At 54.7% G+C, this 27,319-nt stretch overlaps 16 protein-coding genes across 16 annotated transcripts; 11 read left to right on the top strand and 5 right to left on the bottom strand.

Moving 5' to 3' along the window:
* Positions 1-16: 16 nt before the first annotated feature.
* Positions 17-1,928, top strand: DL89DRAFT_325298 (FAD/NAD(P)-binding domain-containing protein; the record flags this gene model as incomplete). The annotated part of the gene is made up of 4 exons (XM_040891518.1): positions 17-157; positions 581-990; positions 1,019-1,115; positions 1,209-1,928. The coding sequence occupies exons 1-4, from the start codon at positions 113-115 to the stop codon at positions 1,926-1,928; spliced, it is 1,272 nt and encodes a 423-aa protein (XP_040739963.1). The 5' UTR covers positions 17-112.
* Positions 1,929-2,689: 761 nt separating this feature from the next.
* On the top strand, positions 2,690-5,364 carry DL89DRAFT_260578 (uncharacterized protein; the record flags this gene model as incomplete). The annotated part of the gene is made up of 8 exons (XM_040885797.1): positions 2,690-3,219; positions 3,243-3,392; positions 3,568-3,619; positions 3,640-3,981; positions 4,028-4,398; positions 4,460-4,726; positions 4,786-4,990; positions 5,017-5,364. The coding sequence occupies 8 exons, from the start codon at positions 2,690-2,692 to the stop codon at positions 5,362-5,364; spliced, it is 2,265 nt and encodes a 754-aa protein (XP_040739964.1).
* Positions 5,365-5,524: 160 nt separating this feature from the next.
* On the bottom strand, positions 5,525-5,916 carry DL89DRAFT_270459 (uncharacterized protein). The gene is given in 3 exon segments (XM_040888718.1): positions 5,525-5,705; positions 5,725-5,745; positions 5,768-5,916. 3 exon segments carry the CDS (start codon positions 5,876-5,878, stop codon positions 5,580-5,582), a joined length of 258 nt encoding a protein of 85 aa, XP_040739965.1. The 5' UTR covers positions 5,879-5,916; the 3' UTR covers positions 5,525-5,579.
* A 280-nt stretch (positions 5,917-6,196) lies between these two features.
* On the top strand, positions 6,197-6,817 carry DL89DRAFT_286622 (uncharacterized protein; the record flags this gene model as incomplete). Its single annotated transcript, XM_040889874.1, has 1 exon — positions 6,197-6,817. The coding sequence occupies one exon, from the start codon at positions 6,197-6,199 to the stop codon at positions 6,815-6,817; it is 621 nt and encodes a 206-aa protein (XP_040739966.1).
* A 587-nt stretch (positions 6,818-7,404) lies between these two features.
* On the top strand, positions 7,405-8,464 carry DL89DRAFT_270460 (uncharacterized protein; the record flags this gene model as incomplete). The annotated part of the gene is given in 5 exon segments (XM_040888719.1): positions 7,405-7,467; positions 7,530-7,772; positions 7,792-7,947; positions 7,980-8,044; positions 8,065-8,464. The coding sequence occupies 5 exon segments, from the start codon at positions 7,405-7,407 to the stop codon at positions 8,444-8,446; spliced, it is 909 nt and encodes a 302-aa protein (XP_040739967.1). The 3' UTR covers positions 8,447-8,464.
* A 344-nt stretch (positions 8,465-8,808) lies between these two features.
* On the bottom strand, positions 8,809-9,765 carry DL89DRAFT_260581 (trypsin-like serine protease; the record flags this gene model as incomplete). The annotated part of the gene is made up of 1 exon (XM_040885798.1): positions 8,809-9,765. One exon carries the CDS (start codon positions 9,763-9,765, stop codon positions 8,809-8,811), a length of 957 nt encoding a protein of 318 aa, XP_040739968.1.
* Positions 9,766-9,960: 195 nt separating this feature from the next.
* On the bottom strand, positions 9,961-11,672 carry DL89DRAFT_77512 (uncharacterized protein). The gene has a single exon (XM_040892066.1). The coding sequence runs from the start codon at positions 11,639-11,641 to the stop codon at positions 10,130-10,132; it is 1,512 nt and encodes a 503-aa protein (XP_040739969.1). The 5' UTR covers positions 11,642-11,672; the 3' UTR covers positions 9,961-10,129.
* Positions 11,673-11,948: 276 nt separating this feature from the next.
* Positions 11,949-13,149, bottom strand: DL89DRAFT_270462 (uncharacterized protein). The gene is made up of 2 exons (XM_040888720.1): positions 12,958-13,149; positions 11,949-12,899 (listed from the first exon to the last, which is right to left on the bottom strand). Exons 1-2 carry the CDS (start codon positions 13,026-13,028, stop codon positions 11,984-11,986), a joined length of 987 nt encoding a protein of 328 aa, XP_040739970.1. The 5' UTR covers positions 13,029-13,149; the 3' UTR covers positions 11,949-11,983.
* A 327-nt stretch (positions 13,150-13,476) lies between these two features.
* DL89DRAFT_295779 (uncharacterized protein) lies at positions 13,477-15,154 on the top strand (the record flags this gene model as incomplete). Its single annotated transcript, XM_040890681.1, has 3 exons — positions 13,477-13,889; positions 13,955-14,151; positions 14,283-15,154. 3 exons carry the CDS (start codon positions 13,477-13,479, stop codon positions 15,152-15,154), a joined length of 1,482 nt encoding a protein of 493 aa, XP_040739971.1.
* A 627-nt stretch (positions 15,155-15,781) lies between these two features.
* Positions 15,782-16,129, top strand: DL89DRAFT_260585 (uncharacterized protein; the record flags this gene model as incomplete). The annotated part of the gene is made up of 1 exon (XM_040885799.1): positions 15,782-16,129. One exon carries the CDS (start codon positions 15,782-15,784, stop codon positions 16,127-16,129), a length of 348 nt encoding a protein of 115 aa, XP_040739972.1.
* Positions 16,130-16,232: 103 nt separating this feature from the next.
* DL89DRAFT_325305 (MFS general substrate transporter) lies at positions 16,233-17,965 on the bottom strand (the record flags this gene model as incomplete). Its single annotated transcript, XM_040891519.1, has 4 exons — positions 16,233-16,316; positions 16,403-17,227; positions 17,256-17,307; positions 17,337-17,965. The coding sequence occupies 4 exons, from the start codon at positions 17,963-17,965 to the stop codon at positions 16,233-16,235; spliced, it is 1,590 nt and encodes a 529-aa protein (XP_040739973.1).
* Positions 17,966-18,621: 656 nt separating this feature from the next.
* DL89DRAFT_286629 (FAD/NAD(P)-binding domain-containing protein) lies at positions 18,622-19,958 on the top strand (the record flags this gene model as incomplete). Its single annotated transcript, XM_040889875.1, has 3 exons — positions 18,622-18,690; positions 18,722-19,306; positions 19,338-19,958. The coding sequence occupies exons 1-3, from the start codon at positions 18,679-18,681 to the stop codon at positions 19,956-19,958; spliced, it is 1,218 nt and encodes a 405-aa protein (XP_040739974.1). The 5' UTR covers positions 18,622-18,678.
* A 792-nt stretch (positions 19,959-20,750) lies between these two features.
* On the top strand, positions 20,751-21,980 carry DL89DRAFT_209691 (Metallo-dependent phosphatase; the record flags this gene model as incomplete). Its single annotated transcript, XM_040884168.1, has 1 exon — positions 20,751-21,980. A coding segment is annotated over one exon (1,230 nt), but the record flags the coding sequence as incomplete, so codon positions are not given.
* Positions 21,981-23,625: 1,645 nt separating this feature from the next.
* On the top strand, positions 23,626-24,412 carry DL89DRAFT_270466 (ribonuclease T2). Its single transcript, XM_040888721.1, has one exon. The coding sequence runs from the start codon at positions 23,660-23,662 to the stop codon at positions 24,404-24,406; it is 747 nt and encodes a 248-aa protein (XP_040739976.1). The 5' UTR covers positions 23,626-23,659; the 3' UTR covers positions 24,407-24,412.
* A 659-nt stretch (positions 24,413-25,071) lies between these two features.
* On the top strand, positions 25,072-25,968 carry DL89DRAFT_270468 (ribonuclease H-like protein). The gene has a single exon (XM_040888722.1). The coding sequence runs from the start codon at positions 25,136-25,138 to the stop codon at positions 25,889-25,891; it is 756 nt and encodes a 251-aa protein (XP_040739977.1). The 5' UTR covers positions 25,072-25,135; the 3' UTR covers positions 25,892-25,968.
* Positions 25,969-26,305: 337 nt separating this feature from the next.
* Positions 26,306-27,246, top strand: DL89DRAFT_77567 (ribonuclease H-like protein). The gene has a single exon (XM_040892067.1). The coding sequence runs from the start codon at positions 26,388-26,390 to the stop codon at positions 27,126-27,128; it is 741 nt and encodes a 246-aa protein (XP_040739978.1). The 5' UTR covers positions 26,306-26,387; the 3' UTR covers positions 27,129-27,246.
* Positions 27,247-27,319: the final 73 nt, after the last annotated feature.

Consider the following 27,319-nt stretch of genomic DNA (forward strand, 5'->3'; position numbering starts at 1 on the left):
CATGCACGATGGAGACGAGAGCTACACGCCGTCGCCGTGGGGAAGCCCGGTGCCGGTGTCGTTCAGACACGGCGACCACAAGTTTGACCGCACGGCAGGGTACTCGTTTGGCATGGAGCAGGAGCGGCTGCAGAGCAGCAGTGGGACTGAGGCGCAGGTGCGGCGGTTATCGCAGCTGTTGAATAAAACGCATCTTGACCAGCAGAGCGGGTTCGACTCGGATGCAGACAGCCATGGGCAGCCAGATGCGCCATCAGGGGAACCGGAATGGGCAGGATGTGGCAGGACGATGGCCTTGAGAAGTGCGACAGCCCGGCGCTTTGGACACCAGCCCACGGCCATGACAAAAAGGGGATGTGGATGGCCTGTAAAAAAAAGCATCATGTAAGGGCTTTTGTGGACCTTCTTTAGCTGCACACGTTAGCGCTTATCCTCCTTATCTCCTTTAGTTCCCCGTTAAATTTATTTGCTTAGAAAACCTCCTCCTTTATTTTACCTTTTCCCAACCCTTCGTTTCACCATTTGACCCCCCGCCATGGCAGTAGAGCGCACAGACACCAGTACCGTTGTTCACGCAAAGCGTATAGGAATTGTTGGTGCAGGGGCGGCAGGACTGGCAGCGGCGCGGATATTCTCGCAGGACCCAAAGAACGAGATTACAGTATTCGAGCGGAGCAACGATGTAGGAGGGATCTGGAACTTTTCTCCCGACGTCAGCATCAAATACAATGTGCCGCAGAACTCACCAGCAAACGCCATCACCGTAGGCTTCGACACGCCTGCGAGCACAGGCGGGTATCCGACGCCAGTCTACGGGGAGTTGCGGACGAACCTGCCCAAGGACGTGATGGAGTTTGCCGACGCAAAGTTCCCAGAAGATGTGCCAGAATTTCCCACGCACCAGCAAGTGAACGAGTACCTTCACAGATACGCCGATACCTTTGGGCTTTTGCGGTTCGTCCATCTGAACACTGAGGTGGAGGCGCTGGTGTTTGACAATGCCCGGCAGGAGTGGCAGTGCACGGTTCGAGGAGCAGGTCCAGGCCAAGCAACTGCACTGCTTCGATGCCATGCTAGTCTGCATTGGCAGGTGCACGCACCCACTGATCCCAGATGTCCCTGGGGCTTGCAGGTCTATCGCAGAGGCGGCCAGGAGGCGGTTATCCATGCCAAGGAGTTTCGGCGGGCGTCAGACTTTCGCAGACAAGACTGTTCTTGTGGTGGGCTTTGCGTCGTCAGGCTCTGACTGCTCCCGCATGCTGAGCTACACGGCAAAGCGCGTCTACGTCTCAATGTCAGAGCCCCCGGCTGCTAGCCAAGGTCTGGACGAGCCGGTCCTGGATAGCCCGGCTGGCAAATTCGGTGCAAAGTGCAACCCTGATAACATGCCAGAGGCACGGCCGCATATCAGGGAGATTGATGTCGAGAGCAACGCTGTTGTGTTTGAGGATGGCACATCCATTGAGATTCCCGACGTGATTATTTATGCCACAGGGTATCTGTCGCTGTTCCCGTTCATTCGCAGTGCAGACGACTTGGCCCTGCAGCCGAGCGACGTTGAATACTCGCCGGAACTCACCAACGGCATAGTAGTCCACGATCTCTACAAGTACACGATATACTCACCGAACCCGACACTGGCGATTCTCGGCCTCCCGTGGCGGGTGGTGCCGTTCCCGATGTACCAGTACCAGTCACTGCTGATGGCACGGGTTTGTGCAGGACTGGCATTGCCTGGGCAGCAACAAATGAAGCAAGAGTGGGATAGTGTTGTCAGCGCGAAGCCGGGCAAGAAGAGGTTTGACATGGGCCTGGGACAGGTGGAGTTCCAGAACGACATCCTCGACTTTGTTGGTGGCTCGGAGCTGCTGAGCCGCGTTCGCGAGTCGTGGGTGGAGCGACGCAAGCAGGCACCAGGAGCTACGTAGACAATCCCTTGGGATACTGATGTCCTTTTTTTTTCCTCTCTCGCTCTGGACTGACTGCGCCCCTCCTCTCCAGCTCTTTTTTTTTTCTCCTTACTCTTGTAATAAACACATTTTTCAAGCATGTTTGGAACTCGACAGGTGTCTTACGCTGTGCTCATCCACGCGTCGCAAAAGTCTCCCAATTACCTTGCCAGGGAACTGCAGCGGTGGCGGCCGCCGAGCGCATTTGACGCCGACCTGTTTCTCTCTGCGCTAAGCGAAGTTACAGCCGCAGCAGCACACGTTGGTGTGCGCGCAGATTCTCACCGACGCCCTCAACACCGGCCACGTCACTGGAGCAGGTGACCGGCGGTTGACCCGCAGCTCACACGCTTTCATCAGCGACTTTGACATGGCCAGCCTGGAGCACAATATCAGCAGCCTCAATAGGCTGGTGGCCAGTATTAGCAGGCTGGGGGATGTCCTGGAGGTCGAACTGGCATGCGAGTGGCTGGTGAGTCTGACGATGGCGCTGAACAAAAAGATGGCAGCGGAAAAACCAGCAGTGGGCTCGGTGGACGGTGTCGAGGTTCTGGGCAGCAACGCCAACCGGGGCGTGCGGCCCACCATGGCGCACCTGGACTGCCTCTTGTTCTGCCTGTACTCGCGACGCCGCGACCTGCACCTGGCGGTACTGGACAACATCATCAGCGTGCAGTTCACGGCGCTGGGCAGCCTGGCGGGCAGCGACCGCGGCAAGGCGTTCATGCAGTACCACTACCATGCAGGCATGGTGGCGGTGGGCGTCGGCCGGATGGAGCAAGGCAATCCAGCTGTGGAAGCTGGTGTTTGCGGTGTCTTTGCAGAACGTCAGCGCCATCCAGGTGGCGACGTACAAGCGCCTGGTGCTGATCAGCCTTTTGGAGCACGGCAAAAAGCCGCGGCTGCCGTCGTTCTACCCGAATGTGCACGTGCGCGACATCGAGGCCGCGTCGGACGCCTATGTGAGTCTGGCCGACGCCTATGCCAACGACTCGACTCCTATGGTTCTTCAGCGCCTCGCCTCGATGAGCCGGCAACTATCGGCCGACGAGAACGCGTCCCTGGCGCAGCGTGTCTTGCGGCGCCTGCCCTTGCACCAGATCCGCAAGACCGCCGATGTCTACGCCAGCATGCGGCTGGTGCAGCTGGCCGAGAAAATCGGCTTTGCCAGCCACCCGCTGGCCGACGGGCGGAATGTCGTGCAGGCGCTGGCCGAGTATATTGCCGAGATGCAGGACCCGGCAGTGCAGCTGCAGGGCGATGTGGTGGTGTTTGTGCCGGATACAGCGACAGTGTCGGTTCCTGCCGAAACCATGGCATGGCCGGTGATGCGCTGGATATCGAGGCCAGATGGGCTGCAAAAATTAAGGACAAGGTCGAGGAGACCGAGAGGCTGAGGAACAGGCTGGCGGAGCTGGACCAGCATCTGGCGCTGACTGAGGAGTATGTGACGCACGCACGTGACTGACATTTCCTTTTGAGAGGACCGCTTGGTTTGAGTCTGCTAGATATCGGAGTTGTCGCTTTGTGTTTACCATAAATTTTTTTCAATTTGGAATTTCTGTTACTTTATATTTCTATTGTCCTGTAAATGAACATTTCTAATGACCCAGTGCAGCTGCAGCGGCAACTGTACTTGCTGGGATACTCACAGCCCCTGCCAGCTGACGGTGCGCCGCTGGTCTCGCAGCTTCTCGCCGACCTGCAAGTCTCGCTATCCCGCGTCAAGGAGCTAGAAGCTGGACAGAGCCTGCTGGAGCGCAATGACCGGGTCAGCCGCGCCGGCATAGAGAAGCACAAAGCTGACATACATATTTTGCGCACGGAAAACAACCAGCTGCGCGCCGAGGTGCTCAACTACACCAAGCAGCTGGATGATGCGCAGCGCTCGGCCCGCCAGGCACTCCACGATGCGAACAGACAAAAGGACGACGTGGAAATCGCCAACCTCAGGCTCAAGTCAGAGCACGCCAGGGTCATGCGGCAGCTGGACGATACGAAGAAGAAGCTGGAGGCGGCCACCAACGACCCAGTGGGCCGGGTCTCGCGCATCAGCATGTCCAGGCCGCTTAAGCCAGGCCAGCAAGATCCCGGTGGCAAAGAAGCTGCAGCCGGCTGTGGAGATTGTCGAATTGAGCACGCAGAGAATCGCCTCGCTGGAGGAGGAGCTGGGGAAGTCGGAGCGCAAGCTCGAGTCCATCGAGTCGGAATTGTCAGCAGCCAAGCTGGAGATAAGCGAGCGCGACCTCGAGATCATGCGGCTCAACAGCGAGTACGCCAAGCTCGACGTCCATGGCGATGAGCCCGAGATGCGCCTGGCCGACCAGATCGAGTACTTGCACGAGCGCATCGAGACACTGGAGAAGGAGAATCGCCAAGCTGAAGGCAGACTTGGAGAGCCAGCAGCAGCAGATGCAGAGCAGGTGGATGAGCACCGAGAACGACCGCAGTAGGCTGTCGGGCAGGCTGCAGGAGCTCCAGCGCAGCCCCTCTGGCCGTGACGACCACAGCGAAGTCCAGCGGCTGCGCACCGAATGCGAAAACGTAAAGTCTCTGTATGCGCAGACCCGCGACCAGCTGCAGGAGCTTTTGCGGTCCGGCTCGTCCGAGGCCAAACAGACCGAGCAAGCCTTGCAAAGGCAGCTGGATCGCGCTCAGTCACGGATCACGCAACTGGAGTCAGAAGCCCTGAGCATGCAGGCTGACCTGCAGCCGGCCCGGGACCGCACCAAGCAGATCGCGCAAGTTGCAGAAGCAGCTGGAGCAAGCAGCGCGGAGTTTGGAGAGCGAGCAGGCGGAGAAGCGGGAGAAGACCAAGGAGCTGAGGCGAGTGCAGGAGATGCAGCCGCAAGGCGCAAAAGGCGGTCGACGAGCAGAAGGCGCAGTACAATGGCACATGGAACGAGTACACAGAGCTGGTCAAGCAGCACCGCGAGCTCGACCGCAGCCTGAAGCAGGCCATGGCTGAGGTCGGCGAGCAGCGGGCAAAGGCCGACGGCATGGAGCACAAAGCTGACCGAGACCATGCGGCGGCTGGACGAGTACCGGCTGCGCTACAAGCAGGCAGCGCTGGAGCTCAAAGCCAGCCGGCAAGCACTGGAAACCAGCACAAATGACCTGGCCAGTCTGCGCGCAGTGCAAGGCTAGCCATGAGCATAGAGTAGGGCAGGTGCGCGAGGAGCGGGAGCAGGCAGAGAAGCTGCGGCGGGCGGTGGAGATGGCCAAGGAGGAGTACAAACGACGGCTCAGCAAGGCACTGGAGGAAGGGGAGCGGGATAAGGAGCGGGCCAGGCATCTGCGCGCTGAGCGCGATGGCCTCAGAGTGCAGGTCACGGCGCAGCTGCATTTAAGGCAGCGCCTGGAGCAGCGTCCTGGAGATGCTGGATCCAGGATTTTGCCGCCGAGGCTGCCATGATCTAGCGAGGATCTGTCGTTGCTGAGAACGACTGGGCTCTGGCCCACGGTCGTCGACAGAGCAGAGCATTCGGTCATCCAGTCGGTTCAGCGACAGCCAGCAGGCACAGCACTCAATTAGCGACCATGAGATAGCCACCATCTCGTCGATCTCGATGCCATAAGGCTGATAGTTACATCTATATATTTTTCCCATGGAGTACAACGAAAACGCGCCTAGTACTTTCTCCGCTTGGGCTCCTTCTTCTTGCCGAGGTCCTGAGCCTCCTTCATGATTGTGAGCTTGCCCAGAGCGCCGGCCTTGACCGACATGGCCTGCTCCAGGCTGGCGGTCATGTTGGCCTACCAGCTTCTTCTTCACCTTTGCGTGCTTCTGCAGTGCCTACCTGCTTGGGCGCCTTGACTACGCGACCTTTGCGAATGGGCGCGGCCGACTTGGACTCGTGCTGTTTGGCCGGCTTGCTCGTCTTCTTGGCCTTCACCACCAGCTTCTTCTTTCCGAGACCCTGTGCCATTGTGAGAAAATACTGAAAATTGCAGTGAATAAAAGAGGAAGTGGTGGTTGAACAGGAGAGGTGGCGAAAAAGCGCTTTTTTACTGTAGGGATTAGGCGATCAGAATATCGATCAAGAAATGCTGCATGTCCATGTCGTGTGGCAGTAGCATCGCTCCTAAAGAATGCGTACATGGCGAATACTGGCACCACGCCGGTCCCCAGGTACATTCCCCATGAAGCAGAGTATAAATAGGCATGATGGGAGGCACTGGCCCCAGCTGGCTCATCGCGATCTGTTCTTGTTTTCATTGTAAAAAAAAAGCGTCTATTTCACACCATGCAGGCATATCCTCTACAAGCTCAAGCGCACGTTCGCCACTCACGACAACAACATCACAGCACATGCAGTGATCGTGCTAATGTTCTTTGTGCTGGCAGCGTCACTCCTGCTGACCAATATTCCTGCATCGGCCAACGACCGCATATACGTAAAGACGCTGTACGAGCTGACACAGTCAGCCAACCTGACGCGGCCGGTCACGCAAATAATCGTATTCGGCAATGCCGGCACCGACGCGCACCGGACGCAGTTTTGCGGAGGCAAGCTCTGGATCGACCACATGGCCGAGGCCCTGGGCGCCGACCTGCAGTCGTTTGCACACGGCTACTCGGTCACGCTTCCCAGACTCCACAGCGACTCCACGGTAGTTGGTGGGCAGGCCGCAGCGCAAAAACCTTGCCAGTCAGGGACATTGAAGAGCAGGCTGAGATGATCATGGATCTGCAGCCGGCCAGCGACCGCACGCTGTTTGTGCTTGTCACTGACCCGGCGAACGGCCCGGCGCTGGACAATGTTGTGCGTGCCACTAACCGGCTCATCCTGGATCCGCGGACGCGCGCCCGTCCGGCTCTTGCTGATCGACCAGCCCTCGATCCACACCAGGTCGATTACCAATAATCTGACAAATGCGTTGATTTCCGACCCCAGCGTCGACATGCGCACATACGACTCAATGGGGTTTCTGGCTAAAATGCAGCGCGAGCATTACAAATACGGACTGCGGTTCCCGAACCACCCATGCATCCACAGCGAAAAGAAAAGGTGCAAGCGGCCCGAGCGCTTTTTTTGGTGCGATAGTAGCCGGGTTGGCAGCAAGGCGAACTTCTTCTTGGCCGAGGATATCGTCAGGAGGCATTTTGTCGATGCACTTGTTTTGCCTTCTGCATTAGTCACGAATGGCACCTTCTCCCAATAAATATGTGCAACTGGGGTCACATGTTTGCCGAATCATAGGTATTTATCTATCAGGGGAGAGGATCGTGTGGCAATGGAGAAGAACAGAAATAGGTATGACGATACACCAATGCCCGATGGCGTAATTTCATGTGCTCTTTTTCTCCCAGCCGTGTATTCCATTGCTGCCATGTTTTTGCTACTAGGGCTCCCCTTACACCTACTTGAATAGCAAACTAGCTTTGCTATTGCGCCATTCAGTGGCAATATGCTAATATATAAGATAGGCTCCGCCCGCCCGCCCCCTGGTCATGAAGCAACCACCAGCAGCTCCTGTAATTTTCTCCTTCCTCCACTTCTTTTTCTTTATTCGTGTAATTTATTGGTATAGTTAAAATGGCTACTGAAACCACGCATCTCCTTCTCAAGGACCTAGGACACCACTTTGACGTCTATTGACAAGCCAGCGCACAACATCCAGATAGCGCAGACGCGGCGGCGGCGCACTGGCCTGTTGCTCTCGGCACTGTCGGCCGTGGCATTCGCAGTGATGACGCTTTTGGTGCGCAAGCTGACAGACGCCGGAGTGACGTCCCTGCAGATAATGTTCTGGCGCAGCCTAGTACAGTCCCTGCTGGCCATCCCCAGCTGCCTGGCCCTGGGCATTTCGCCGCTGCGGGTGGGCCGGGTGGAAGCAGATGCAGTGGGTATTGGTGCGGGCGGTGTTTGGCGGCATCGGCCATATGCTGTATTACTACGCTTTGGCCAATTTGCCAATGGGCGTGGCCACAGTTTTGTTTTTCACAAACCCGCTTTTCACTGCATTGCTTCGCCTACTGGCTCATGCGCGAAGAGTTCACCATGCGGCAGCGCATTCTGACACTAGTGTGTCCTGGCGGGAATCGCGCTTATAGTCAAGCCGACAATGGAGGGCGTGTCGCCGTGGGCATTGTGTGCGCTGCTGGGCGCAGGCCTCTGCAGCCTCTGGCGTACGTCAGCATTCGGCTGGCTGGCCCCTCAGTACACGCTCTGGTGCATGTCGTTTATTTTGGCCTGCTGGGAATGGTGGGCAGCGCTGCTGTGTCCTTTTTCAATGGCGAGACATGGGTGGTTCCGGTAACTTTTGCCGGGTGGGCGGTGGTGCTGGGCGTGGGAGCGATGGCGTTTTTGGCGCAGTTTCTGATGAATTCCGGACTGCAGATGGCCAGTGCTGGAGCAGCGGTGATGATGCGCAACAGCGATATCGCCATTACATTCGTGCTTGACATTGTCCTATTCGGCGTGGTCCCGGATATTGCCAGTGTTGCGGGCGCATTCCTTATTTCGCTTGCAGTCATTCTCATGAGCCTCTAATAAAATAAAGCTATACCCAGTGACATCGCACGAAGTGCAAAACCCAAATGCCTTTCCTCTATTCGTGCAGCTTGCCCCAGGATACCCTTGTTTACTGAATGGGAATGCAGCGGTTCATTTGGGAAAGCTTCATATCTGTGTCGTGCAGATCCTTCCTGCAGACACGGGTTTCCAGCACTCTATCTCGGGGTGTGCTGTGATAGGCTTGAGAGAAAATTTTGGTAGTTCCGTTTTCATAAACAACGGAAAGTCATAACAATGGCAGAAAAACGAGAGTTTAGAAGAAGGCAGCAGCGGCAGCCAGGGCGACGCCGACGGCGATCGAACCCTTGTTCATGGCAGCGCCCGACTTGCTGGACGAGTCAAGACCGCTGGTCGCGCCCTCCTCGTCCCTTGGAGCTAGCACCGCCCTTGGAGCTCTGCTCTTTGCTGTCCTCGTTGTCAGACGCCGAGCCGGAGCCCGAGGTAGAGATAGTGGCAGTGGACAGCAGCGCGGACTCCTTGAGCGGGGTCTTCTGGGTAATCCACGCCATGTAGTTCTCCACAGCGGTGTAGAAGTTGTACACGTTCTTGTCACTGCACTGCGCGTTATCCTGCGAGTCGGTCGAGGCAAACAAATCCAGCACGCCAATCAGCGCAACGTTCGACGAGTCCTCCTGCAGCAGCAGGCCGTCGCCATTGCAGGCGCCACCCTTGTTCTTGACCGGCCCCACGCACACAAGATTGGACGAGTCCTTGTACGACGCAAACGCCTGCGAGCACGTCGCATTCTCCCCAACCACCACCTGGGCCTTCTGCAGCGCCGTCGCGCCGCCATCCGCTGCACCGTAGCCCGCAGCCGTCAGATACGCGCCCTTGCCCGGCAGCTTCTTCTGCACCTTCACCGCCGTCGCGTTCTTATACGGAGCGCCCAGCATCACCAGCGCAATGTTGTCGGCGTACGCGCGGCTGTTGAAGCCCGGGTGGGTCAGCACCTGCGCCGGGTTGACGTAGCCGGTCAGCTTCGATACATTGGCGCCCTTTGCGCCCGCCGTCGCCAGGGCGTCGCTGGCGCTGCCCTGGCCCACGTACAGCGCAGACGCCGCGTACGCCGAGTCCGACGACGTGTCGCTGACGCACGAAGCCGTGGTCACCAGAACCTGGTCAGACAGGAACGCCGCGCTGCACACGCCCACGCCGGACGCCGTCACCTTGACAATGTTGGCGCTGAACTTGTACGAGGCATCGGACCCGCCGATGATGCGCTTGTGCATGTCCACGGCGGCGGCCGAGCTGCTGGCAGCGGCAGCGGCCAGAACAATAGTCGTGGAAATCTTCATGGCAAAAAAGGAGTGAGAGACGAGTGAGAGAGAAAAGTGAGGTTTGAGAGGTAAGAAGGGCGAACGAGGAGAGGATAGGTTTTTGTACTTGAAAAAAGATAGGTACGGGAAAGAGAAAAAGGAGAATCCTTTGTAGCGCAAAACGGTGCTATTTAAAGTGGTGCAAGGTAGCGTAGAAAGAGCTGGAGGGGGGTTGGGTGGAATGGGCAGAAGATGCTTCTCTGAAGGCGCCTGCTGTGCGCGATTGGCACCAGGAATGCGGACAAATAGAATGAGTCGTTAGATCCCACTGGTCCTTAATCGCGGTTGGAACCGATCACTTTATGCAGGCTGCCAAACCGCATGCAATTGGATTTTGGCTGCCCTACACGATGCCAGGGAACCGCCTCACTGCGTCGATAATCAGCTCGCTGGCTACGCCGTTGCACCATGCAAACCACGGCCGGGAGTAGCGCGCCGGGTCCTCGACATCCACCGACTCGTGCATCAGCCCCAGCCCGCCCGTCGTCTCCAGCAGCTGCTGCAGGCACCACTTGACCTCACTCTTGTCGTCGGTGGTCAGCGCCTGCATGGCAATCGCCATTGGCCACACCCGCATGAAGCCAGTGTGCGGCGACCCGATGCCCGACACCCTGGAGCCAGCAAAGTACCACGGGTTGTCCGGCGACAAGATCAGCTTGCGCGTGTTCAAGTACACTGAGTCGTTATTGTCCACAAACCCTAGGTACGGTAGCGACAGCAGGCTAGGCACATTGGCGTCATCCATCACCACAGCGCTGCCGAATCCGTCAGTTTCGTACACAAATATCTTGCCGTATACCGGGTGATCCATAGTGCCGTACTGGTAGATTCCCTGGCGGATTTCCTCTGCCAGCCTATCCGCCACCGCCTGCTCCACCGCCATCTCCTTGACCGACAGCAGCATCTGCGCCAGCCGCGCCAGCTCCGTCGACAGCATGGCGTTGCCGGGAATGAAGAACGGGAAGATCACCGAGTCGTCGCTGGGCCGGAACAGCGACTTGACCATGCCTGTAAATTTGACCGGATTCCCTTGCCCGTGGCCAAACGAGGTCTCGGTCGGCGACGTCGATTCGCGCGAAAACCGCACCGTGGCATTATTCATCTTGCCGTTCTTGTCCACCGTCGGCATCTGCAGCTGCTGCAGCAACTCGAGGATATTTGCCACTGCCGTGCGCCACACCGTCGACATAAACCTCTGGTCCTTGGTCTGCTCCCAGTACGCCGTCGACAGCTTCAGGAACGCCGCCAGGGAGTCGATTTCAAACTTGGCCTCAAACACCAGCTTCGGGTCGAATTGCGGCACAACCTTGTCCAGTTTTGCCCACGAGTTCTCGCCGGGCACCAGGCCGGACCGTGCCGGCGGCTTATATGCATTGGCAAACAGATACTGCGAAATCTGCTCTGCCTGCATGTTAATCAGCCCCAGCACCAGCAGCTGCAGCCGCGTGTCTTGCAAGGCGTATGGCAGAAGCGGCAGAAGCTGGTTGGTGCTGTCGCGTGTCCACTGTGCATTGATGTCGCCGGTGATGACAAATGTATATGGCATGCCTGTGGTATTGCCTGGGTCGTGCCAGGCGATTGCCGTGTCCAATGTATTCGGCAGGATGTTTGTCAGCAGCTGCCGCATATCCGGAGATTTGATCTGGCTTACTGTTGCTTGCAAGACCGATTCGATCGCGGCGCTGCTGAATGTCCGGCACGGCTCGGGCGGCCGCATGGTCGGGATGCGCTGAGGGCCCGGCGAGAACGGCGGATGCGGTACGCTGGCCCAGTCGACGTATGAGGGGCATTTGCTGGCTATTCCCATGGCTATTGGTGCGAAGACGAGAAATGGAGCGACAGAGTACAACCGCATTCTTTCCCAGGAGATAAGAGTCTGAATGAAGGGTGCCTTTTTGGAGCTTTTGTTGTCTCTGCTGTTTGCGGGAATTTATGTGTTCCCCTTTCCCTCCACATGACATGACATGTACATACAGAATGCAGCCCAGCGCATATTTGTGCTGAAATTCCCTCCCCCATCGCGGGTCTTTTTGCTCTAGAACAGTTACAGCCGGAGGAGAGGAGAAGGACGCAGTAGGACCCAAAAAAAACACATACCACATCATATCTATCGAACACGGTGCAAACGTGTCTGGAACACAAAACGATACTGCCAGTTCTTTCGGATATATAAACAATTGTACAAGAGTGGGTTGATTTACTGGGCATACTTTTTCAAAAAGTCGTTAAACTCGAGCAGCTCCTCAATCCGGCTGGAAGTGCTGGTCCCGATATGCTGCCGTAGCCGCATCTCCTTGACCTCGAGCTCGCGGCGCCTCATCGCAGTCCAGTCGGCCAGCAGCTTGGCGTCGCGCAGGGCTATGGCCTTGCGAATAGTCATCTCGTGGACCATCTGCTTGACATCGTCGGGCGTCAAACTCACAGCCTTGCGTACCAGCGGGTGGTCGCGCGAAAGCTGCGAATGCGCCCGGCCATGTCTCACCGGCCCACCGCCCAGACTCCGCTGCTGCGATGCTGTGGCGCTGACTGACTCATGCTGAGCATTTTCCGCCAAAGAACTTCCGCTGGTTGCGCTATTGGAGACAAACTTGACGCAATCCTCGCCCTTGGCCTGCAGGCACTGGCCGGTGAAAACGAAATTGACAATACTGAACAGCGGTCCGCCGGGTACCACCCGCAGGTCCTTTGGGACCTTGTCGGCAGAGCCGTATTTTTCGATAATTTCGGCGTGGATGTTGCGGATCTCATCTAGCTTCGCCCTCAGCTTCTCTGGGTTCGCGTCCGCCATGAACCGGCAGTCAGTCACCGCCTTTTGGCATGCCGATAGGGGGCTTTCGCGCCACATCCTGTTGTTGTGCTGGCAGTGCAGCCAGCAGAAGATGCTGTAGATGTGTTTCAGCGTCACTGTCTCGGCCATGCCCTCGGACTCGCCTAGTGTGGATGTCTGACACGCCACACGGCTTGTGCATATCGACAGCTTCTCATCGAGCATCGCTGTCTCGCTGCACACTACCGTGGAACCCACCGAGTGCTGTTCCTTGGTCTCCTCCTCTATCTTGACGGCATCCCGCTGGTCGCTCTCCAGCTGTTGCTGTTCGTTCTCCAGCTGTTGTCTGTTCGTTCTCCAGCTGCTGTTGCTCGCTCTCCAGCTGTTGCTGCTCGCTCTCCAACTGCTGCTCGTCCTCTGTGGGCTGAATAACCTCTGTCTCTTTTTCTGACATTGGTAAATTGGCGCTGTGCATTTTGAAATGATAGTGAATGTGGAAGGTGTTGAGAAAACTTGTAATTGTATCAAGGCAAGGAAAGTCTGACTGCCAACCCAGCACGCTGGACGCTTCTCGCTCTATATACCTGCTTTCTCGCCTTGCCGCCCACTGACGAGATAAAACTAGCCTACGGATGACAAATCGGGCAGAGATTTATAATGCCGTCTGCGCAGCCAATCGTCATCGCCTCACGTGCCTGCGGCTTGTTCCATATGATCTCATCGGTTTTTGCGGAGGTCCGGATATTGGACAGATTCTCACCTCCTGGTCGCAGCTATGCGGCCGTGCTACCCAAAGTATCTTGCCTGAGCATTCCCCATTATGTCAAAGACACCTCGCTCCAACCGTCCCTCCCGTCTTGTTTTCGCCGGTCTGTTGCTTACAATACAGTGCTTTTTATTATTAATGCGTTTTTTATTCAACGATGCAGCATGTGCCCGAACATATTCTAAGCACCATCATCTCTTATGCAACTGGCTGCACAAAGTATCGGGCGCACTTGCTCACAGCCGAGCCGCCGGTATTCCACCGACGGCTGTACCCATTCCTACAGCTATCGCGAGCCTGGCGGCACGCAGCATGCACATATCAGTACAAAATCGCGACCCTGGGCATATTCCCGACATCCCCGCATGAGCCGCAATACTTGAGCCTCTTGCAGACACGGCAGGTCGATGCAGAGCAGTTCATCAGGCATATTTACATCACAATGACGTGCCAGCAGGTCATCGACGGGCGCGCGAGCAATGCTCTGCAGCAGGTGTTCAATAATGGCCCGCTGCTGTGTGCCAAGCAGCTGGTTCTACGGATTCTGCCAGTATCGACACTTGGAGACCAGTGGTTTTTCGACTTCAGAAGAGGACAGTGCCAGTGCTCGCAGGTTCGGCGCCCTGCTGCACCAGTGCCTGCCAGGAAACCCGCACAATCATGATCTCGTTTACATCCTTCAGCTTTAACGTGCACCCACTGCTCATGGTGGAGCATTTCTGCAGGCCGTTTGAGAACCTACGGGGCATTGCTGTCCATGCCAACAACACTGGGCCATTCATGTGCCCAGGATCGACTGTCGATTTTCAGCTTGACAACAAAATGTTCACTGGTCCTGTCACATATCGTTATCGACGAGTCGCGCTGGAACGACGTGTACATAGAATTGGTCCGGCGAAACTCGCAGACGCTGCACTGCATGCATTTGTTCAATATCTCGCCACAATGTTTATCCCCGGATAGCCACATTGGACAACCGCCTGCGCGTCGATTACCCAAACTTGAGCCGACTCGACATTCGCACCGAGCGCCTCGGCTTGCCCTTTGCCGACCAGTTGGTGCACAAGGGCCATCCATTCGAGCGACTCGACACCACCCAGTGCTGGGTCGGCACTGGCCACCACGAAGACAGCATCGCCAGGCCGTGCATTGAGGTGCGTACACTGAAGCTGTCAATCGACTGCTGTTTGTTCCCCGAGTTTATCCGCTGCGGGCTGCTGAACTGGAAGGCGTGCCAGAACCTGGCCACCATCAAGTTCCGCGTATACATGGCAAATTCCTCCCAGAGCTTCGTAGCGCAAATGCTGGCAGGCATCATCAACGGGTGCCCCAGGGCCGAGAACCTGCATTGCTGGGACTTTTGCACTAATGTTTCCCAATGGCTCCCGCACATCCAGCCCAACCTGACCATCCAGCGCCTGGAGATTCCAAACATCTACTGCTATCTGTCAGAGGTTGGCATTCTGCTGCAACAGCTGCCAGCACTGCGCGCACTGGCTGTGTCGATGCACAAGATCCCGTCAATCAAGCCATTGCCGGATGTGTTGACTGATGCCGAAATCGCCGGTGTCCATATGCTGATGGCCAATGCACATTCAACTAAGCTGCAGGAGCTGACATTGGGCGGCATGAAGTTCAGCAGCGACGAGCGTGCTGGCGATATTGCAGTGGCATTAGCGTCGGTGTGCCGCATGTTGAAGTTCCTGACTATTGACTTTTTCTTTAGCGCAAACGCCAACGCCGTCTATTTGTCGGCAAAGAGGGCCACGCAAAGGCTGATTTACACACAGACTTCTCACCTGCACTCGCTGGTCATTCGTAATATCAGCAAGTAGGACGCAGGGTATATATTCCACTCCTGCCAGCAACCTGCAATTCCTTGTACGAATACAATTTTTCTTTTGGAACGTGTTGACATGCATCCTAGATACGCCTCGGTCCTCCTCTCGCTCGCCGCACACTGCATGGCAGACTACGCACCATCAAACTCGGCCCCGCTCAGCGACTGGGTATTTCCAGCTATTTGCAGCCGTCAACCAGCAGCGCCTTGCTTCATATTCCACCACACACCTTCGTTTGCGCTTGAAATTAAACGAGATTGCGCAAAAGTACGCCGACGACAAAACCACCCCCACCGACGCCGGTCCAGGCACTGAGTGACTTTGGCGCCACTTCAGAAAAGGCAGCATTTATCAGCACAGAAGCAGACTCGGTTCGACGCTGCTATTAATAGCCTGCATAAAGTCTCAGCCAAAGACCCTGCGAGAAAGGCAATGCGGAATCCTGACTTTCGCTTTGCTGGTGTCGGCGCCAATGCCGGTTATTGGGTCGTGGTCTTCTCGTCAGACTTGAATTAGATATATATCCGAAATGAATAGATCCCTGCACCCATATAACGCTCTCTGCATGGCCTCGCCATTGACCTGCATCTTTTCTTCTAGTTTCACATTTTGCTGGAAAGCATGAATATCCTCTCTACTCTTCTGCTAGCTGTGACTATTGCGGGGTTTCCTCTAGATGCACCACTAGCCAAGCGCGACCAGCCGCAGCTATCACCCGACGTATACTACGACTTTCTTTTCTTGATCAACGACAATGCCCGAGTTGTAGGGAATACCGATCAGCTTGTCATGCAGACAGCACTCAATGATGCTGCTGATAACAAGGCAAGACTCGCCGCTGCACTGAGGTTTGACCCGGACAAACTCCCGTACATGGACGTATCTGAGCCAGACATGGATGATTGCCAGTTCCAGCGATGTCGGCTCGGTGGTTCCCGAATTAAAAAGGAATGGCAAGATCGGCAGTGAGCTCAAACGATCAAAGTACCGGCATGTCGGTGTAGGAAACGCAGATGATTATTGGGTTGTAGTATTGGAAAAATAAACATGTAGAGAGGAAAGTTTGTGCTTTTTACTTCTTGATTGACTTCGAGTCAGAGCTTGTCGAAGTCTGATCCACCTGCCCATCCTCATCACTCTTGGGGGGTGACTCAAGCTGGTAGGGAGCAAGGAACAGCATGCAAATACCAGCAACCACCATCGAGCAGATGCCGCAGATGGTAAGAATTTCTGCGTCGAAACATAGCCCTCCTGCACAATAACGCGCTGGTCCTTGGGCAATTCGAAGAAGTATGTGATGTTGTTAATAGCGCTGAATGAGTCGACGCTCGGGTCCAGCTTCGAGTTGATCTTGGACGGCAGCACGTTGACCCACACCGTTGTCGACACACCCTCGCCTATAACGCCACCTAGGTATGCGACCATCCCGTAAAGCGTGACAGCAATGGGCACGTCGGTCTTGGAAACCGATGCCTGCACTCCGATACCGACGCAGCTGATCACGATGCCACTGCCAACACCAATAATTGCCTGAACAGCTGCAATTTCCGCATTGGTTGTGTGCGAGCCAGAACGCGAGCGGATCATAAGGCAGACAGAGATGAGCCACATGGCCCAGCCAATCCATGCCCAGCGGCGATATCTGCGGGACCACTGCATCGCCCAGCCCCCAAGGAACAGCCCGACGTAGTAGCCGGTGGTGCTGAGCTGCAGCAGCATGGCAGTGCGGGACGAGACCTCGCGCGTTACTTGAATAAAAGGATTGAAGAAAAACAGCGACACATTGGACGTAACGTAGAAGAAGATGCCGGCAAGGATGGCGCCGGTGAATGTGCGGTGCTTGAAGAGGTGGAAGGGGACCACAGGAAACTGGGCCCACAGACGCTCGTAGAAGGCAAAGAGCACCAGGGCGGCAACGCCGATTACAAGAGGCGCAATAACGCGTGCGCTACCCCAGCCGTAGGTGGTGTTGAGCTGCATGCCCAGCGGAGCCAGAATCGAGATGCAGCCGCCGCACAGGAGAATCAGACCCAGGATATCAAGTTCAACCCAGGCTTCCTTGACCACCTCAAGGAAGGGGCGGGGCGGGGCCCACTGGCCAGTCTCCCTTGAGGATCTGGCGCGCGCGACGATCGAGACGGAACAGACTGAAAACCGACGGCATCGAGCAGACAACAGGCCAGGATTGCCAGGAATGCCGTACACCCATTGCCACTTTTTGATGAGTCCGTCTCCAACCTCGATACCGAGGTAGTAGTTGGTCACGTACGGAATAGACACCCATGCGGTGATGATACCGCGCAGGTGGATAGGGATGACATCCGCAATGATGATAGTGACCAGGGTGCCGTAGCCGGCCTGGCCAATGACGGAGATGATGGTGCCGGCGAAAATGGTAGTGAAGCTCTTGGACAGCGCACAGATGAGGAGGCCAAGCGTGTAGAAGAACATGGAAATGAATAGGCCGTGGATGTGGCCGTAGACCTCGGAGATCTTTGCAAATATGGGACGCAGACCAGCAACGAGCAGGTATGTGACAGTCGAGATGATACCCGCACGGGTCAGGGCATTGAACTCGCTGAGAACTGCGGGCTGGATGGTTCCGGTAGCGCTGGAGTCCATGGCAGCGACAAAGTTGATGAAGAAGATACCGCCTGCAATCAGAATCTTGTCGAACCGGCTGTACCTGGTCACCATCTTCTTCTTGACACCGTTGAGCGTTGCATTCTGCTCGGTCTCGTTGGTAAGGGCGCCAGACCACTCATTGTGAGCCTCGATATCGTTGTTATCTCGGTGCTTGGGCATGCTAAGACACACGGGATTAGTAATATTTGGAAAGTAATTATTTAATAGAATAGGTTTGCAATAGTAGGGGGCGCTTTGTTTTGGAACAAGAGGGAGGGGAGTTCGGTATGGCTTGGTGCGTTTTATAGCAGATGGGGGAGCTTGCAGGATCAAAGAAGGAAGGAAGAAAGTACGGCATGCAAGCTACCTCCCTGTTGTACTGCTGCAAACATACCACATCGGATAAGCTGAGAACGAAACTTCAAATCATGGCCATTATGCAAATCAATCCATCGAGATACACTAGCAATCGCCTTTTCTCATGGAAGCGACTCACTGGTGATGTTGGGGAGTCAACTGGACAGTGAGCAGGATTATCCAGCGCTTTGGGGCTGGAGTGGTATACGCGTAGAGTGCGGGTGGCAACGGCGAACGTTCTGGGAGTGCTCGGACATTCCAGCGCAAAAAGGCATGTTATCAAGCGACAAATATGAATTAGTATGGAAGATCCTGGTGTAAAAAAATAAAGAATTCTTTTTAGAGCTCGCACTGCCTCCAGTATCTATTCGGCTTATCCGATGAAGCGCTTACAATACATGGCAAGGTCATAAAGCGTCGCCAATCGTGGTCGACATGAATCTTGCAGCCGCTTCAGAATCTCGCTCTTCCTCGTCCTTCGTCTCCCTCCCAATACATCCCGTTCGAACAGATAGCGCGAATTTCCTGTACACAAAATGTCTGACTCGGTGAGGCGCATCGAAATTGTCATTGCCGGAGGAAACTACGCCTGGTCTGAACGCGCTGCACAACCTATATGCAATTCTTCTTGCTGCCCCGTCGCCTGCCAATGTGCATATCACCCTGGTTGACCGCCGCGATGGCTTCGTCCACTTCATCGGCATTACCCGTGGACTGACCGAGCCCGACTTTGGCAAGAAGCTGTGGGTTCCGTACTCGCAGGTTCCGTGGTTCTCACACCCCCAGATCACAGTCAAGCAAGCAGCTGTTTCTCAAATCACGGCCAAGGCGGTCCACCTGGCTGACGGCTCGGAGCTGAGCTTTGACTATCTGATCATTGCACTAGGCCAGAGCCGCTTTGCCCCTATTGGCGTTGCATCGACAACGCACCGGGAGTTTGTTGCAGAGATCGCCGAGGCACACGAGAATATCAAGAAGGCAGACAGCGTCGTTGTTGTCGGTGGCGGAGCTGTCGGTATTGAGATGGCTGCCGATGTAAAGGCGGATTTCCCCGACAAGCATGTTAGCCTGGTCCACTCGCGGGTGCTTCCAATCCCCGGGCCGTTCAAGGACGAGTTCCGCAAGGAAGTTGTCCGGATCCTCGAAGAGGATATCGGCGTCAACGTCGTTCTGGGCTGACCGTACACTCAATGAGCTTCCGCAATCCAGGGAGGTTGGGACAGCCGAAACGACCAGTTCGGCTTTTGCGAACACGCCGGTGACACTGACCAGTGGAAAGGTCCTGCCGGCCGACTGGGCCATATTTTGCCTTGGCACACAGTCAAAACTGCCACTCATCAGCCTCGACGCCTCCGTGCTGACACCCAATGGAATCGCTGTCAAGCCCACTCTGCAGGTGGACCACAGTGATCTGGGCCACATCTTCGCTGTCGGGGACATCTGCGCGCGCGACGAGGTCAAGCTGGCTGGTGTGGCCATGTACGGGGCGTACATTGCGGCCCGTAATATCGCACGGTCCGTTTTGGGCATGGGTGCCTATGAAGAGTCGGAGGAGAATCCGTCCAAGCTGCTCCTGCTGATGGGCAAGGACCACTGGGCGTTCCAGATGGGAGATGAAATCTGGGACCGGGAGCGCACGCAGCAATACGTCTACCAGGATATGGGGCCTGGAGGTGTGCATCGGCGCCCTCTCGCTTCGCACCACGCCGGAGTACTCCCCGCTCGAAGTACATTCGGACATCTTCGGGGGCAAGCAATAGCCAGGATTTGCCACAGTGGGAAATCTGAGACACCACTTAGAAATTGCCTAATCTGAACTCAGGAACAGAATCGGAGATTGTAGGGGATAATACTCTGGCTTATTCAGGTATTCAGAAATGAATGTTTTTTATTTTCCTTTTTTTCCGCACCTCATTCATTCGCATTCTTTCTTCTACTACCGCTACACCTATTCACTATAAATGTCTCGCAAATCCAGCTATATTCCACTGCAAGACCTCAGCCGACATAGAGAGAACGCCAGCAGCAGCGGGGTCAGCGACGTGGCCTCGGTGTCGTCACCTCACAGCAGCAATAACGGGAATGAGTCAGACGCAGTTTCGCGAAGACGGTCCCGTGGGCAAACAATGGTATCCACGCAAGTGACTTCCAAGTCGAGCATGGTGTCCGAGCCCGATGGGGACCGTATTGAGGAGCAGGCTGAACGTGAAATGGGCGATGATAGTACGCGTGGTGGGTCTAGCTTCGACAGCATCCTGACTGTTGACGATGTCGACGACATTATTGCTGCAGAGCTCGAGAGCAATGCGCGGGAGCGAACCAGCAGCAGTCCGGGGGCATTGGCAGATTCTGGCCATTTAGAAGGTCGGCAGAGTACCGTGCCGTTGGCGGCTCAGACGGATATAGGCGGCGTGGCGAAGAGGAGCCCATATGGAGTAAGCGCATGCTGCTGCTACCAGCAGTCATGCTGATAGGGATGGGCATCCTGTATGTATTCATCACCGGCATAGCGTGGTACAGGAATTATAGAGATAACCCGCATATTGATATCGACAGGAGCCTGTTCCCGCCGCTGGTCAGCCCTGACTCGCTGTCGGAATTCCAATATCAGGTCCGGTTGGTCCACACCAACGACCTCCACGCACATTTTTCCCCATTCGATGCCAAGACTGGCGATGCATGTGACGCTACTGTGAATGGGTGTATTGGCGGATCGGCGGTGGTAAAGTCGATAATCGACCACCTGCGACTGGCCAACAATGTGGGCAAGGAGAACTCCATATTGCTCAACGCGGGCGACGAGCTTCAAGGCTCGATTTACTACTCACTGTTCAAGGGCAATCTGTCAGCCGCGCTGCTTAACAGCTTCGGCTACGATGCGCTGACACTGGGCAACCACGAGTTCGACGAGGGGCCTGGGCACCTAGCCAAATATCTGGCCAAGGTGCATGTGCCGACCATCTGCGCCAATATCAAATTTGTTGACCCAGACCCAGCACTGCAGGCCAATCTCCAGCCCTTCACCATCATCGACCGCCACCGAATTGGCATCATTGGTGTCCTGACACCTGACACGGCTGTGTCGTCGAGTGTAGGCAATGGCATCGAGCTAACCGATCCTGTGGAGGCTGTTAACCAGGCTCGCGCACAGCTCGAGAAGCAAGGCATTCGGCGCATCATTGTGCTGTCACATCTCGGCTATGATGGCGACCGTGAACTGGCGCAACGTATCGACGCGGGCGTCAGCCTGGTGATCGGCGGCCACTCGCACACATACCTGTCAAACGACGAATCCAAGGACAGAGAAGGGCCCTACCCGACCTGGGTAACCAACAGCGGCGATTCGATGTGGCAGACAGCGGTTGTGCAGGCGAAGAAATGGGGCGAGTACGTTGGGTACCTTGACCTGGTGTTCAATTCTGACGGGTCACTCGATAGCGAGTTCACCAAGGGCAGCCCGGTTGCAGTAGACATCTCGCCCTCGTCGCCACTCCACAACCGTATCAAACCCAACCAGCGCACCATCGACATCATTCGGCCGTTTGAAGAGGAGATGCGTGCGTATACGGACAAGCCGATTGGCCAAGCCAAGGGCCATTTTGATGGACCAAAGCGCGCTACGGACCGCGCTGAGCTCGCACTGGGCGATCTAGTTACCGATGCTCTAGTGTGGTCTGATGGAGCCAAGCACGCCAATATCGCAGTTATCAGCACAGGTGCTATCCGGGACCGCATCCCCGAGGGCAAAATCACGCGCGGCCATATCCTGCGAGCCTTGCCATTCGACGACACGCTGGTGCTGGCCACCTTGTCAGGCAAGGAAATCCGCGCCATGGTTACTGCTTCGCAGCAAGGCAAGAACACCAACATCGACGGCACGCCTGATGTGCTTTCAAGCATTCAGGTGTCTGGGCTGCGGTTCAACGCGACCACTGTGAAAGTGGCCATGCGGATCGGCAATGTGGACCACAGGCCAATGCGGGGTGTTGAGTGGGGCGTGCTGAATGATGCCAAAAATTACACCGTATTGACTGATTCGTTTGTTCTGGGCGGCGGCGATAATCTGCTGGTGCCCACGGTGCAGGGCGTGGCCATGGGTGTGGGGTTCAGGGACGCAGTCGAAAAGTATATTGCCAAATTCTCGCCTGTTGCGCCTGAGCTAGATAAGCGGATACAGCAATAAATCTGGACTCGAGACCCCTCTGTCTCATGACTGGCAAGGTCGCATGGCCTCAGAGAGACTGTGGCTCTCCTGTCGTATAAAACACCATCTAAAACGCCTGCCACGCAGCGGTTTCCTGTTGTCATACCAACAGTTTCTCTCCACACAGCAACAAATGTCCAACATCATCAGGACTGCCCTCTTAGTCGCCGCTGTCCCAGCATTAGCTCTGCCAACAGACGACCAGCTGTCCTGCATCAAGGTCTGGTGGAGCCAGGTCGCCGGAAATCTCTATACCGCCTTGACTGAGGCTGCGCCGTTGCTTGATGAGGAGGGCCAGCGCCAGTTAGCCATGCTAATCGACCCGGAGAGCCAGAATTTGATGGCGTATCCAAGCATGGAAGAGATCTCCCTGCTGCCATTGATCCTTGACCCGAGTCAGTTAAAAACCGCGCTGGCACCGTACTGCTGAAACTCCATGCTAAGAATCCCTCCGTCGCTCTGTAATAAAGTACCCTCTATAGATGCCCTATTGCCTGTGCCTATTAGTGGCGCTGTGTATAACCCTCGACATTTAACCGCATGCCTATGTGCTATCATGCACTTGAGCTCTATAACCTTCTTTGGGGTGAACCTGACCCGCAAAGGGCGCCTGGACCCTCGCAATATACGAAGAACCAAAGAACACCAGCGCCAGACGAGCAACCGCACGGCCCTGACATCTATTTTCTAGGCAACCGGGACTGTAGCCATGGAACCAATTCCAGTGAACCTGTGTAAACGGCCTTTGCACATCTATACCAAGCTTCAATAAGCAACCGATTGCCTGTTGTCAGGCTACGACGAATGGATATGCAATGGCTGGACAAACTCTTGAGGGAGTCCAGTCGCAAACCAAGACCTGATTGAAAAAATAGCCATAGCCAAGATCAGAGACAGCAGGCCACGGGACTATCTGGTGCGCATATATAAGGAGTCTTTCAGCAAACGCCTTGCCGAATCCACCCCCCTTGCTACAAGTGCAGCTGAGAAAGCACAGAGATTACAGCAAGGGCAAGCTGCAGGATGCAAGCCGTCATACCTTTTTTATTGGTCATTGCTGTGTGTGCCACGAAGACCAACCATCCAGCTGGGACTTCTCATATTATTTCTTAAGCCAGTTGAGTGTGGCTCAATAAACGCGCCTTCCAAGGCACAGCGTCAATCACTATACCACCTTGCTCCGAGTATTAAATGTCTGTATGTTCCCATGCCACTGCCTGCTATGGATATATGTAAGTCATAATAAACACTATGGCGAGTTCCAACATGAGATCAGTATGCCGTATTCACCCACCTGCCCTATTCCTGACCTCATGAAGTTGCTGCTAACTACCTTCACAGCCTGCACTCTCTTATTTAGCCCAGCCATAGCTGCGTTGTCTGGTGACAAGTGTCCTGAAGACACACTCTCCTGTTCAGCCAATATCAAGGAGGCCGACACCTGCTGTTACGAAGTGAATGGAATCTTTGCTCTTGTGGACTTTTGGATCAAGGGTGTTGGGCCGGAGGACAAGTTCAGCTTGAACGAACCATATCCACACACATGCGACAACACGCTTACTGGCGCCGACGGCTGTGACCCTTCCCGCAAAGTGGATAATGTGGAGTCAATCATCAGCACTGTGAACAAGACGCTGTACAAAGACATGAGGACACACTGGTCGTCCGATGGAGACAACGAGCCCCTATGGCTACATATTTGGAATGTGCATGCCATCTGCATGTCTACGAACCGGCCCGAGTGCTTCTCGAATTTTTCCAGATACCAGGATATGGTTGCATATTTCTCTAATGCTTTGGCGCTGTACAAAAGGTACAACTTTTATGCAGCTCTAGCCAAGCACGATATCGTCCCGGACAACAGCAAAGCAGTCGATCCAGCCAAATTCAAGAATGAAATCAAGGCGGAACTTGGCATCGATGCGGCCATCCGCTGTTTGCACAACGAGCTTGTTGAAATTCGTGTGTGTTTCAATATGCTAGGCAGAGACAGATACGTTCCAATCGATGCCTGTTCTGACGATACTTGTCTTGCACCATTAAGCTACCCGCTTAAATAAACAAAATCCATATGCTTCAGAGCACAAATTACCAACCAGATATGGTAATGTAGTTTTCTACAAGTAATACCTCACACATTTGCCACTAGTCAAATCGGAGAGCCGACTAGCAGTGGAAGAAATATGTAAAAGCCATCTGCTTCTTCCAATCCGACACCGCCAGATGTCGCCCATTTACAACCACACCTGCTGGATGCCAGGAGAATAACAAAGCGAGCTAAAAGTAATTATGGTCATTTTATCGACTAAGGAGATTTGTTGACAATCGGGCAATTCCATGTCCTTCGTCACCATGTGCAGATCCAAATCCCCATCTATATAAACATTGTGGGTTGTTCCGGTCCCATCCTCCCTTCTTCTCCTCACCAATTTCCAATCATATTCATTCCATAAAACTCATAACTACTGGACTATCTGAAGGGTAACAAGATTAACTGCCGCAACACCAGCGGAGGACATTGCAAGCGGGTGCTTGTAGACACCAGTGTTTCCTTACCAGAAAAGGCACTTTTGTGGGGCACGTAATATTGGTGACAAACTAAACTGGCACTAAAATGGAAAAATGGCGGCCAAATATCAAATGATCACCTGTCTTGCCCAAGCTGATCGCACTTCAGGTTCTTTTGGAGCCCGTGTGTCTGTTGTCTGGACAATCCTGTCTTCAGTTTTTTGTCTCCTTATTCCATTTCCCACCATTTTTATACTCTTTCTTGACCAGCGGCTACATAGATGATCAAAAACTATTATGCAGTTAGAGTTGGCCGCATTCCTGGCGTGTATTCGGACCACGTGGCTGCGCTTAGCCAAGTTTTCCAGTTCCCTCACGGACAAATGAAGGGCTTCATGTATCTGAAGGATGCCGAAGCCTTCGCTGGGATCGGTGCTAGAAGCTATTTTCCACCCAACCAGCTGTTTATTCCTGCCTGGACGGAGGCCGGGAGCTATCTGCCGATTTATGTCTATGGCGTATGTCTCGACCACGGAGGCAATAACCCGCAAGGTGGATGTGGTGCATACTTTGGGTATCAAGACTCCCGCAACACACAAGGAATCATAAGCAACCAGCGCCAGACGAGCCAACGCGCGGACCTGTGGGCTATCTACTTGGCGATCAAAGTTGTAAACGAGGAACCAGTTCCAGCGAATGCACGTAGACGCCCCTTAGTCATCTATACCAAGTCGGAATACGCAGTCTATTGCCTGGAAACAGGCTACGGCGAATGGATCCAAAACGGTTGGAGGAACTCTGAAGGGAGTCCAGTCGCAAACCAGGATGTGATTGAAGCCATCATGGCCAAAATCAGAAAGAGCGGGCTGCTGGTTTCTCTGCGACACGTATACAAAGAGTCTTTCAACGAATGCCTTATCGCTGCCAGGACTCTTGCTGTAAAAGTTGCTGAAGATACCCGGAAAAGGCGCGAAGAGCAGGAAGTGACCAAAGTATATCATGTTGGTCATTGCCGCGCGGTTTATTATGACGAGTAGCCCCACTACGCACGTCGTTGACAATAACTTTTGTTTATCCTTTTTGCGTGGTTCAATAAGCACTCCATACCATTGCCTGTAAGAGATGTGACCAGAACACCACAAATAATCGGCACAATGTGTATAGTCTGCAGGCAGGTGTCAAGAGATGACGGATAGTATCAGAAAGACAATTGGAGTTCTTTCGAAATATGATTAGGACGCTGGCGACACCAACAGGGTGCTAAGAATCATAGCAGATTGCCGCTGCTTCTCGAGGTGCCACAGCCTGATTTGCAGGTCATATCACAGCTGAAATGACCTGGAATACAGCGTGGCACCACCTCTGACACCCTAACCCGGAGCTGCAGCGGCTGGTTGAGCTTGATAAGCCACACACCATTTACCATTGCCTTTGTCGGACGCATACATCAGGGCCACCAGTGTTGAAATCGAGCTCGCTCTTCTCCATCGTCCATACTCCACTTGGTACTCCTCTATTTTTTATTGAATCGCGATGGCTAGAAATAGGTTTTACGTTGTCCAGGTGGGCCGGTCGCCTGGTATCTACTCTAGCTATTGGGATGCGCAACGCCAGACTCTGCGCTTTCCGCGAGGCTATTTGAAGGGGTTTACCTCGCTTGCAGCAGCTGAAAAGTACTTCGGAATGGGTACCGAGAGCTCCTGCATGCCTGACAAGCTCCAGATTTCGACTAGTGCGGAGGCAAGGAATAGCCTAAAGGTGTATGCTGACGGTGTATGTCGTGGGAATGGCCGAGAGGTGGCACAGGGTGGATTTGGGGTGTACTTTGGATTCAGTGATCCTCGTAACCGACAGGGAGCACTGAAAGGTCCTCAGCAGACAAACCAGCGGGCAGATCTGGCAGCGGTACTGTGTGCAATTCAGTTGGCAGCCAAGGAGCAGATCCCTGCGGGCATGCAGAGACGGCCTGTGCAGATCTATACCAAGTCTTCGTATGTCATTTTCTGTCTTACTGCTGGCTACCAAAAGTGGGTTCGTAACGGATGGCAGACAGCTTCGGGAGCACCGGTCAAGAATCAGGATCTAATTGCGGATATCGTGACTGAGGCAAGACAGAGCGGGTTGCTGGTTAGTGTGGACCATATCCGCAAGAACTCGCGTAATGTAGGGATTGAGAGGGCCAATGAAATGGCAGCTTACGCGGCTAGAGGTGCTATGGATAACCGAGATATTAACGACCTCACGTACCGCATTAGCAATGTTGCTATTGCCTGATGACCAAAAGACACCAGGATTGCAATAACATAGCAGTTTAATCCCTAACATCAAACATAATAATATAGCACTCCAGATGGACACCTCCTGATGAATTGTAGCCGTCAAACAAACCATGCAGCTGGATCAGCAAGCAATGGCAATGCAACCTCTGCGGCCGACACTACGTGGCAAGCAAAAAACACCAGCAA

The sequence above is a fragment of the Linderina pennispora genome, assembly GCF_002104995.1.
Source record: "Linderina pennispora strain ATCC 12442 chromosome Unknown DL89scaffold_19, whole genome shotgun sequence".
Lineage (NCBI taxonomy): Eukaryota > Fungi > Kickxellomycota > Kickxellomycetes > Kickxellales > Kickxellaceae > Linderina > Linderina pennispora.